General features: G+C 45.4%; 1 protein-coding gene across 1 annotated transcript in view; it reads left to right on the top strand.

Annotated features, from left to right (window-relative positions):
• Nucleotides 1-12463, top strand: part of LOC147640843 (Chaperone DnaJ-domain superfamily protein) — an 80830-nt gene that overhangs the window by 31383 nt on the left and 36984 nt on the right. Inside the window, exons 2-6 of the mRNA XM_086815978.1 lie at nt 9411-9473; nt 9592-9658; nt 10437-10496; nt 10605-10655; nt 10785-10865. Coding sequence (XP_086672104.1) covers nt 9411-9473; nt 9592-9658; nt 10437-10496; nt 10605-10655; nt 10785-10865 — 322 coding nt within the window. The remainder of the gene's footprint in view (nt 1-9410; nt 9474-9591; nt 9659-10436; nt 10497-10604; nt 10656-10784; nt 10866-12463) is intronic.

Raw genomic sequence — 12463 nt, 5'->3', positions numbered from 1 at the left:
AGATGCTACCAGTCGCCTTATCACGAATGGTAATCTCATAACGAGAAAAGATCACCTCCGCACCCTGAGCTGAAAGAGCACTCACTGACAAAAGGTTAAAAGCCAAATCTGGAATATACAGAACGTCAGAGAAGTACCTCTTGTCCTCGGAAGAGCGGAAGATGGGGATAGTGCCATGTCCATGCACTGGCACGGAAGAAGAATCACCCAGAGTGATCTCACCTGACCTGGCAGTGAAGTCCTCGAACCAATCTCGATGGGGTGTCATATGAGCAATAGCACCGCTATCCAAAATCCAAGACCGTGACTGAGAAGTCACAAGAGCAAGTATACGTGGAGTACCTGCTAAGAGAAGGATGCCATCATCCTTCTTGGGTTGAGACACTGCCGTAGAGGAAGAGTTCTTTGCTGCTTCATCACGCTTCTTCTTGTGACATTGGGGTGACTTATGACCCTTCTTGCCACAATAATGACATTCAATGTCCTTATTCTTTGAAGATTTGTTGTTGTCTTTATCCTTGTCGGAATCCTTGGAGTTCTTGTTAGAACCCCCTTTCTCTTTCTTTTGTTGATTCTTCCCTTTGTCTCGCGCTGCCAATTCTCCATCAGGGCCACCAGAGGTGCCAGTCCGCTCCTCAAAGCGAGACTCAATCTACATAACGGAGGGGAGAACTTCCTCCCAAGTAACTAGAACAGGACGAGGAGAAGAAACTGTAGGCATATGCTCACTTATGGTAGTGCTATGTGTGAACAGGGCTTAACCAAGGGCACTTTTTCCCATGTGGTTTTTCCCCTTGGACATCAAGTGTGAAAGGACACATATAATATTTTGTAGTTCTATATTATATGGATGTGGCACACATGCAAGGGTTGACTTGCATTTTGTGGATACCACACTTTTGGCTCTCTCTCTCTCTCTCTCTCATTTCTGTGTGTGAGCTTCTCTACCCTGCACCTAACCCTAATGTGCAGGTTTGTGTGTGTGAGTGTGTGAGTCCAACACCCAACATTTGGTATCAGAGCAGGGAGCTGGGAGCTGGCCTTGGAAAACTGCTGCTGGAAAAATTTCTGTGAAATTCCGTCCGCAGGCTGCAAAATTCCGTCGCCTGCGTTTTTCCGTCCGTCGGATTCGGTCGCCGCTGTGTTTCCGTCCGTCGGAGCTCAGCCGTCCGGCCACCAGTTTCGGGCGGCACTAGTGGGGAGCCCACCACCTCCGCCCAGCCTCGCGGGCGGCACCGCCCTGAAGCCGGCGACCCACACCAGCGCCGCCCAGCTCCGTCAGCGCTACAGCCGCCGTCAATAGCCGCCGTAGTCCCGTCAGTCGACGGTCAACACAGGCCCGTCGCCCCTCCGTTCCGTCGACGTCCCGTCTCCGTCAGTCGTCGCCCTGCGCTCCGTCGAAGCAGCCGCCGGCAGACGACTCCGTCGCTCCTGCCCGTCTCCGTTCAGGCCGACTGTGCTCTGTCTTGAACCGCCGCCCACGTCGTCGCCTCTTCGCTCCACGCACCAGTGCTCGCCTTGCTCTGACCGCCCGCCTTCGCCTGCTCGTATGCTGTTCGCGTCGCTGTTCCTGCCCGGCGCCAGCGCCTAGCGCGTAAAGACTCCAGTCGCCTCTGCTGTTCGCACCAGCCTTAACGGCTGGGCCCCGTCACCATCAACGCCGTGCTGATCGCCCGACGCCTAAGCGCCTAAGCGCTGTTCGCACCAGCCTTAACGGCTGGGCCCCGTCACCATCAACGCCCTGCTGCTTCCACCGTTCTGCCCGCACGACACCTGCACAACACCTGCAAACCAGCTCGACTACCCAACATTTGCATTCGACTGCTTGCAAGCGACTCCAGCTCTCCAGCACCCGACTCCAGCGCTCAGCAGTCCTCCGCTTCTGGCTCGCCCGACACCAACGCCCATCAGCTCCGTAAGCTTCAGCCCAGCTCCCCGTTGGCTGCCCAAAGCCATCCGCCGTCCAGCTGCCTCCGTGTGCTCCCAGCCTACACTCTGCAAGCCTGAAGGTATTTCTCTGTCAAAATTTTTTATCAAACCCAAATACAAAATCTGCAGCCATTGCAGTGCAGGTCATATGCCGATTTTGAAGACAATGAAATTGCAGATGAAATTTGGGGGTTTTTGAAATTGAGGTCAAAATCAGCAAATTGAACCTCTCTTATTTGCAAAAATTTGGGGGTTTTTTCAAAATTGAGGTCAAAATTGGCAAATTGAAGCTCTTACATTTGCAGAAATTTGGGGCTTTTGTGGAAATTGGCAAATTAGATGCACATTGAAGCGATTGAAGTGCATACAAATTGGGGATTTTCTGATTGGAGCATGTAATTGGGCATTACAGCTGCGATTTGTCGCGTATGTATACACATTGAGTGTAATTGGACAATTTGGTGCAGGGTTACACTTGCTTTGGTTTGCAGGCATACATTTGCACAGGACATTTGGTTGCCTGGCAGTGCACATTGGTGCTTGGTTTGCTTGCAGATATATTTTGTTGACATGGCACAGAATGCTACGGATGTATTTGGTGTGCTCACCCAGGAGGACAAGCTGGATGGATCTAACTACTCCCTCTGGAGTTTTATGATCCGTAATTTGCTGGTAGCCAAAGGGCTTTGGGGCATTGTGTGTGGTGACGACACACGCCCACATACCATTCAGCCAGCCACGCCTCAAAGGGGAGGTGCTCAAAGAGCTCCTGATGTAGATCCTGCTCCCACACAAGAGCAGAAAAGATGGGACTCTAGAGATGCACAGGCCATGTCATTGATAGCCCTTTCAGTGAAAAGGACTATTATTCCGCACATTCGTTCATGCAAGACATCAAAGCTTGCATGGGACACATTGGAAGCAATGTATCAGGTACGCAACGAGGCAAGAGTTGCCTACCTGAAGAGGCAATTGGATCTTCTTTCTATGGATGAGGGTGACTCCATGGCAGATCATCTCACCAAAGTGAAAGATTTGCAGGAACAATTGCTCAACATTGATGAGGTTATCCCAGACAGACAGATGGTCACCAACACTCTTCATTCTTTACCGCCTTCCTACTTGGGCTTTCACACCTCTCTCAACCTCTCGATGAGAGGAGGTGGTGATCCCGTCACTTTTGAAGAGCTCGTGGGTTTACTCTTGCAGGAAGAACAAACAAGAGCAAACATATCGAGCAACCGTGGTGGAGAAAAGGCATTTACAGCCAAGGATAAGGGTAAAGCAAAGAGCTTTAAGCATGGGGGACAACAGTCTAGCAAGGCTGGTCATGGACAGCCCTCTTCTAGTGGTGAAAAGTCTGACAAAGGGGATGCAAACAAGCCCAAAAAGAAGGGCAAATGTCACTACTGCCATAAGCCTGGACACTACATAAGTGAATGTAGGAAAAGGATTGCAAAAGAGAAAAAGAAAGAAGCAGGCAATGCAGTAGCAGACTCTTCGGATGACAAAGCAAAGCAATCAGCTAATGTAATCCAGGAAGAGTACACTTTTTTGGTCACGTGCACTAGTGACACACCAAGTGCTTCGGACACTGATGTCTTGCATTGCATCTGACAGACAGAATGCATCATGGTATTTTGATAGTGGTGCTTCGAGCCACATCACTTCATGCAAAGATGTATTTCAGCACTTGGTTTATGCTTCAAATGGCCGCACTGTATCATGTGCAGATCATACCACATATCCAGTAAAGGGAATTGGTAATGTCATACTTATTGCAGCCAATGGTGCCAATATATGTATGAAAAATGTATTGTATGTTCCAGGGATAAAGAAAAATCTGCTCTCCGTCTCAGCCATAAACGACCAAGGTTTAAAGGTTGAATTTGAAGATGGGAAGTGTTTGGTAAAAGACCCATCAAAGGGTTATGAAATAGTCACTTCTGGAACACGATACAAAGGCTTGTATAAGCTGGACAGCTATGACAAGCGCACTTATGATGCAAATACAGTGGCTGCCCACACTCCTGCTATGCATGATGCAGAGCTATGGCATGCTCGTTTTGGGCATGTAAATTTTCAAAGTTTGATGCTTTTGCAGAAGCATCATATGGTTGATAATATGCCGCCTCTTGAGTCTCCGCCAAGACATGTATGTGAGGGGTGTATTTTGGGAAAGATGCATCGGAAACCATTCCCCAAAGATGGAGCTGTTAGAGCTGAAAGTAAATTACAGCTCATACATAGTGATGTATGTGGTCCAATGCGGACACCATCCATAGGGGGACATCTTTACTTCGTCACATTCATTGATGACTACTCCAGGTTTGCTTGGGCTTACCCTTTGAAAGCAAAAGAAGATGTGTTTACATGCTTTCGACACTTTGTAGCAATGGCTGAAAATATGTGTGCATGTAAAGTCCAAACACTCCGCTCAGATAGAGGTGGAGAATACATGTCAAATGCATTCAAGGATTATATGCTTCAAAAGGGCATCAAACACCAATGTACTGTGCCTTATACACCGCAGCAGAATGGTGTAGCTGAGAGGAAAAATAGATCTCTCATGGAGATGGCAAGATGCATGGTGAAAGCACAAAAGTTGCCTCACAAATTTTGGATGGAAGCTATAATGTGTGCAACTCATGTGTTGAACAGGTGTCCAACAAAAGCTTTGAAAACCATAACACCATTTGAGGCTTGGTATAGCCGAAAGCCAACAGTGGATTATATGCGTACATTTGGGTGTTTGGCATATGCACATGTGCCAGAACAACTCCGAACAAAGCTTGATGACAAAGCAATTAAATGCATTTTTGTGGGCTACAGCAATGAGAGCAAAGGATACCGTCTTTATAATCCAACTACACGAAGGATTTTTGTCAGTAGAGATGTGGTATTTGCTGAAAATTCAGAACAGCCCATGGTCAGCTTGTATAAAAATAACGATACAGGCATACAGGACATGTTTGATGGACTTTTACCCATTGCAATTAGGGGGGATTCAGATCAGCCAGCCCCTACACAAGAAAATCCACATGTAGAACATGTGGAACAACCAGCCATTCAGCCCCCTTCTGTGGAAGAAGTGGAAGATCTTGTCAGGGAAGAGCAAACAGCCATAGACACAGCCAAGTCAGTGCCAAGATGGTTGCTGAAAACTTTGCAAGAAAGCAAACTTGCAGCTCCACTCACAGGTAGAACAAGGGCTAGTTCCAGCCATGCCTTGAATGTACATCGTGGGGAGTCTGCATTCGCAATGGGTGGTCTCTTTGATTCAGAAGAGCCTTCTTCTTATGAAGAAGCGTATGAAAATGAGCATTGGTTGCAAGCTATGCAAGCTGAAATTTCTTCTATCATGAAGAATAATACATGGGATCTTGTGGAATTGCCTAAAGGCAAGCATGTAATTGGCACAAAGTGGGTGTACAAAGTCAAAAGAAAGTCTGATGGTACTATTGACAGGTACAAAGCAAGACTTGTGGCTAAAGGCTACTCCCAGAAAAAGGGAATAGATTATGAAGAGACTTTTGCTCCTACTTCGAGAATGACCACAATAAGATCTGTGATTGCATTGGCTGCTCATAAAGGATGGAAAGTGCATCAATTGGATATCAAAACTGCATTCTTAAATGGGGATTTACAGGAGGAAGTATATGTAAATCAGCCCATTGGTTTTGTAGTTCCTGGTGAGGAACATAAAGTATGCAGGTTGCACAAAGCATTGTATGGGTTAAAGCAAGCTCCAAGAGCTTGGTATGATAAGATACATGCTCATCTAACCAGCCAAGGTTATGAGAATAGTCCAGCTGAAAGCACATTGTATGTGAAGAAAACCGATGCCGATATTCTCATAGTCATCTTGTATGTAGATGACATGCTCATTACAGGTACAAGCAAAGCACAAATTTCAGATTTCAAAGCTGATTTGAAAGCTGAATTTGATATGTCAGATTTGGGGCCTTTACACTACTATCTCGGCATACAGTTTATGCATACAGATGATGGCATTGTTATGCAGCAAACTAAGTACATAAAAAGTTTGCTAAAAAGGTTTCACATGGATGAATGTAAGCCCATTTCTACTCCGGTAGAATCAGGTGTACGGCTTACTATGCATGATATTGGAGAGCCTTTTGAGGCCGGCCTTTATAGCCAGGCAGTGGGATGCCTCATTTACTTGTGTAACACGAGGCCAGACATATCTTTTGGGGTGTCTTTGTTGAGCAAATTCATGCACAGCCCAGGCACAAAGCATTGGCAAGCAGTCAAACGCATTTTTCGATATCTAAAGGGTACCCTGGATCTTGGTTTGTTCTATCCCAGGGGGGGCAGCTTGCAGCTTTATGCATACAGTGATTCAGATTGGGCTGGTGATTACGATACCAGGCAATCCACCAGTGGGAATTGTTTTTTTCTTGGCAGCTCATGCATATCTTGGTTGAGTAAAAAGCAACCCACTGTTGCTACATCTACTTGTGAGGCTGAGTACAGGGCAGTCTTTACAGCTACAGTAGATTGTGTATGGTTGAGGAGACTATTGGCTGATCTTCGTGAGTGTCAGCAGACACCCACCACCATTCTCACTGATAGCCAGAGTGCTATGGCCGTGGCACGAAATCCAGTATTTCATGCACGTACCAAGCACATAGAGATTCATTATCACTATGTCAGAGAGAGGCTACATGCAGGGGAGATCAGTTTATCTTATTGCCCTACACAGGATAATGTTGCAGATCTATTCACAAAGGCTTTACCTCGAGAAAAGTTTGAAGCTTTCCGCAAAGCTTTGGGCTTACTCTCATACAGAGAGTGATCTGCTTCCTTGTACAGGTTCACACTTCCACTACAGGGGGGATTTGTAGGCATATGCTCACTTATGGTAGTGCTATGTGTGAACAGGGCTTAACCAAGGGCACTTTTTCCCATGTGGTTTTTCCCCTTGGACATCAAGTGTGAAAGGACACATAATATATTTTGTAGTTCTATATTATATGGATGTGGCACACATGCAAGGGTTGACTTGCATTTTGTGGATACCACACTTTTGGCTCTCTCTCTCTCTCTCTCTCTCTCTCTCTCTCTCTCATTTCTGTGTGTGAGCTTCTCTACCCTGCACCTAACCCTAATGTGCAGGTTTGTGTGTGTGAGTGTGTGAGTCCAACACCCAACAGAAACAAGAGACTGAAAGTATGCATCAAACCTCTCGGGAAGCTTGGAGAGAAGCCGAATAGCCATGTCCTTTGTAGAGATGTCCTTGCCACAAACAGCAAGCTCGTCCCAGAGATCTTTCATCTTCGAGATGAAAGCAGATAAAGATGGAAAGGCAGAAACTGATAAGTTCGTAAGTTGCTTTGCCAACGCCAAAATCTGACCCGGAGACTTAATCTCGTAGAGATCTGCAAAAGCCTTCCAAACTTCATGTGCAGCATCTGCTGTACGCGCATGAGAGAGAACAGAATCCTGACAGTTCAACATCAGAAAGGAGTCGCACCACCGGAAGCAAGGGTGGGAGGGGTGGCATTGGCTGGTGTAACAAGCCAATCCCAAAGATCCACGCCACACATGGCCGATTTCACCTTCACCTTCCATAGGGTAAGTTGGAACCATCCAACTTTGCAGACTCAGAGAACATATGAAGAGAAGTCGGTGCAGCCATCACAAAAGCTTGGGCGGCTGAATCTCAAGAAATATGCACAAACTCAGAAGAAGAAGTGTCCTCCACATGTACCAAGAGTGCCACCAAAGCCCGAAACACCACAGACCCCCTCTCCAAAGGGGAAAGACCACTGGAGAGGAAAACGCAGCACAAAGAAGGCTGCTGTCCTGAAAAAACAGGCTGCTTGTGTCCAAACTCCACGTGGAAAAGAAAACGCTGATCAAAGAATACCTGATGGTTGTGTTGGTGAAGCCAATCTGTAGGAGGTGTGACCAGCAGGTGCTGTCCAGAAAACGCAGCAGCAAAGGGGCTGCAAATCTGAGAAAAACGCAGAGAAGAGGGTGCTGAAAACAGGGCTGAATCTGGGGCAGCAAAGAGGTTGCTAAACCGGGAGCGATGATACCATGAAAGAGTGCACAGAGCGGAAGCAAAGGAGCACTAGTGTGTGCTGAATAGAGAGTGCAAGAGAGAGAAAGATATGGAGCAAACTATGCTGAATATAGTGAAGCAAAACAGTCCCAAGCAAGAGACACTAGAAGTCTCATAAGTGAGGGAGCAAATATGTACAATACTGAATGAGAAATGAGAGGCCAGCACCTCCTATTTATAGGTGAGGTATGCTGTCCGATTGGGGATGCTAATACTGGCTGACTGGTAAAATACCAAAAAGGCTGGGAAAAATCCCAGAAAAATAGGAGAAAAAGGGGTGGCCAGCCCACAATCAAGGGCCATACAAAAGGGACCAAATGGGCATCAAAAGTGAGCAGAAACTAAACTGGGGATGAAAGTGCTAACAAAGAGAAGGCAGAGAAGAAGGGCAGGAAGAGGGATTTGAAAGAGGATGCGGGAAGAACGAGAGGCAAGGGCGCACAAGGGCTTTGGCAGCAGGGTGGAAAATGGGCAGGAAGGCAGAAGGCTAGGGGCGCTTAGGAAGAAGGCAGGTGGAAAGAAGGAAAAACGCCTAAGAGGGCAGCATGCAGGAGAAGGGGAGGGAGGGAGAGGGCAAAGTCAAGCGGAAGGGGAGAGGAATTTTTTTAATGAATTGCATCAAGAGTTCCTAGGCAGTAATTTGGGCTAAAAGAAGACTCCTAGAGCTTCCGCATGTTAAAGTACTGGGCAGCGACATGTAATGCTCCTTTGTCTGAGAGAGAGAGAGAGAGAAAGAAAGAAAGAAAGAAAGATATATTAAGCGTCTGCTAAAGACCCAATGGGCCTATGAGACCTAAGTGATACAATAATGTCCATGGCATATCTCATCATGGAATGGAAAATAAAAGAGAGAGAGAGAGAGAGAGAGAGAGAGAGAGAGAGATACATTATGTCTTCAAAAGACCCAATGGGTATGTGAGACCAAAAGTAGTATGAGGGTTCCGTGTAATACTAAGCCATGGAAAAGACTAAAAGAAACCAAAAAACTCATGAAAAAGGATAGACTAGCTGTGTGTGTGTGTGTGTGTGTGTGTGAGAGAGAGAGAGAGAGAGAGAGAAAGAAAGAAAGAAAGAAAGAAAGATTTTATTAACGTTTTCCAAAAGACCAAACTCGGCCTATGAGACAAATCGGTGTACCTGTATGGGGTATCCTATGTCATCCCAACAAAATGAGAGAGAGAGAAAGAGAAAGAGAAAGTTGTATTAACGTCTTCAAAAAGCCAAAGTGACCTATGAGACCAAAAGGTTACATCATATCCATGAGGTGCATCATCTTGGGTACAAAATAGTAATAAAGAAAGATAACAAAAAATCTAGAACTTTAAAATCTGATCTAGGTACATGAGCAGAGAGAGAGAGAGATTGAAGTGGTCTTTGTTTTTGATTACAGGCTAACACAATCCGCGACAACATCAGACATAAAAAAAGCTTACTACAAATTGTCTCTGAAGTAGTATGTTTTCTATACTTTATGGTTCTCACTCATTAATTTAGCAGCAAGATCAACCGATTAAGAATAGGTTTATGCCTCACTAAGGCTAGAGCTTCAACTGATGAACTTTAATGTGCAGTCATCCAGATAAAAACCCAGATCCAGACGCCAAGAAAATATTTGTAAAAATTGCGAACGCATATGAGGTAGCTCTATTCAAGCCAAATATATATTCTTGTTTACGTAATAAATTAAGGAATTGTTTCATTAACTACGTCAAAGGTCTTGTTTTTGTTTTCAGTGGTTGCAAAGCTTAAAGACAAAAAGAAATCTTGAGTTTTAAGTCCTCAGGGTTTGCCTAAAAGAGACAAAGTGCAATAACCTGTAAATGGCCCAACACACTGATGTTACCCAAAGCTTCACATGAATAGGAGGTTTGGCACCTCGGTTTTGCTTTTTCTGCACATCGGGCAGTATGTCCCCAGGTTGTGCTGTACTACCCGGCACAAATACCGTGGCCTGTATGTAGTGTGGGTATTAGATCATTGAGAGGACTTTCACCTAGCACTGGAGGATCATAAAGGACACACCTCTGGGTATAGCTACGTAGTTAGCTACAGGATACAAGGGTACTGCTACACAGCTATTCTGGTAAGCAATGTTAGCTCGTAAACACTGGGTATTGCTACTCTAATGGTAACATTGGTAGTGCTACACTCACATTGGGTTAAAAGTGTTGATTGGATAAACACTGTAAGTAACAAGCAAAAGGTCTCAAAACTCTCTTTTTTCATAGAAGAAAGATTTTGCGAAACTCTCTATTTTTCTTGTCTCAAATTCATGAATCTTATTTTTGGAATTCTTCTTTGAATGCAAGGTTTGCAATTTGATTTGCTTTTAGTGGCACAGGCAGGGTAAGGTTTTGAGTACGCTTGGCATATCGGCGGAAACGCAAGAGTAAAATGTTTCTTTGCATGTGCACAGATTCTGAAAGATGAAACAACACGAGAGCAGTATGATTATGCATTAGCTCACCCTGAACAGGTTAATTCTGGGTTTCAGTCATTTTAACACTGGAAGTTAGAATGTGGAAGAGAAAGTTAAATCTCCAATAAGTAACTTATTTTTAACTTTCTTTTGGGATGTGATTAGGTGTTTTACAACACGGCTAGGTACTACCAAGCATATTATGGACCTCAGACGGTTCGTTCTTTTGCTTTCATTGCCATAGCCTTTCTCTGTACCATTGAATGTGAACATGGCTTCATTCATGTATGTCTCAAATTATGCAGCTTTTCTGCTAATGGGGTATTGCTGGTGATTAATGAACAGGACCTAAGGGCTGTTTTTGCTGGACTTCTTGTCATTCTCTCGGGTTTCCAATACCTGAATCAATGGACCCGTTATAAACAGGTACAGTCCTCTTATCACATGGTTTGGCTATGTTATCTACACTTTCAATTGTTCAAAGGGTAGAAGAGCTTTCTGAATTTTCTTTGCACATGGTTTCTTTTTGCCCCACCATGAGCTTGCATTAATACAGCCTTAGGATGGCCTTGTAGCACTTCCGCAAGATCTTGGACCTTCTCTGCTTGGTCTTGTATGTCAATGCCTTCAAGGTACACAGGGTGCTTTATAGGAGTGCTGCCTTCACAGAAGTGCTACATATGTTTTATGTGGAAAGTGAAGATCATAAACACAAAAACAAAAATAGGCCCAAGTAGTATATGATTCCTAGATGTACAAATGGAAAATGGAATCTCCCTCAGATCTCATAGTAGGCTGGTCATCTGTACATGTAGCGCTCTTCAACCTCTCCTGGAATGCATAATTTGCATACCTTGGTGCTCCTGTTAGATGTGCTCGGTTACCAGTCTCTACTCTAAGGCGGTGAGAGGATAACCTGAACTGACTGATCGCTATCTGCATGGCATGTGACAAGTGTCCGTATGTATCCCGGGCTCTCAATGAAACCAGATCTCCAAAACTCTCAAAAAATGGTCTCTATAGAACTGGAGCTTCCCGCTAAGCTGTGGCAGGGACACCCATTTCCCATGTATGTGAAGCCCTAGCAAGTCCAATCAAATAATACGGTTGATCTCTTGCTGTGAGAGATCCAAGTATGGGGAGTCGATGTGAGGGTAAAAGGACGAAAGGACCAGATGTACGAGAGATTAGAGCAAATCAACACAGCATGGACCCCCTCTGCAGCTCAGAGCATAGTTGAGGGAAACTGGGAAACAAAAACGAAAATGGAAACGGAAACGGATACGGAAACGAAAATTTCGAGGAGAGCCGAAACGGAAACGGAAACGCCACGTCAGCATAGAGGGATAAGAGAGGTCAGGGGTTGAAAGTTGATTGTTTATACGCACATGTGATCCCATTATGACATGAATTTTATAGTTTATAAGAATAAAAGGGGAATAAAATGAATATCAATTGTTGTATTGTGACTTTTTCTTACTGGTTCATGTTGATTTGGGTGGAAAGATCTCCGAAACGTATGGCGTTGTGGGAAACGGCAAGCTGAAACGTTTCCGTTATTAGCTGAAACGTTTTGGGCAACCGTTTCGGGGTTACTGAAACGTTTCAGTGACCGAAACGTGTTGCAGTCCCTTACCTGCCCCGAAACGCGTTTCGGCCCTCAAAAACAGCTGTTTCGGGCGTTTCCCATAACTATGGCTCAGAGTGTGCAAGAGTCTGAAGAAGCTGATGGGAGCTAGCAAGCTGCCCCCCCCCTCCCCCCCCCCCCCCCCCCTTAGCTCTGCCGCCTGCGCCCGCCCCTTCTCTAGCCCTGTATATACACTTACTAGGGACTGTCCCCCGAGATTGGCGCTTGAGTCATCCTTCCAGTTACACCAGACGAGGGAGGGAGACAAGGAGGCATGCTAGACTACCCTCCTCATCATCATCATCAGTATCACCATCATTACCAGCACCAGCATGATACTCCCAGGTGGTTGAGTGGTTTGAGACACATGGCTCCACATGGACTGCCTCCCTCCTTT

The sequence above is a fragment of the Cibotium barometz genome, chromosome 2, assembly GCF_041138505.1.
Source record: "Cibotium barometz isolate CiBa-2024 chromosome 2, ASM4113850v1, whole genome shotgun sequence".
Taxonomy (NCBI): Eukaryota; Viridiplantae; Streptophyta; class Polypodiopsida; order Cyatheales; family Cibotiaceae; genus Cibotium; species Cibotium barometz.
The sequence above is the reverse complement of the archived record's forward strand: the minus strand, read 5'-3'. Positions and strand labels throughout refer to the sequence as shown.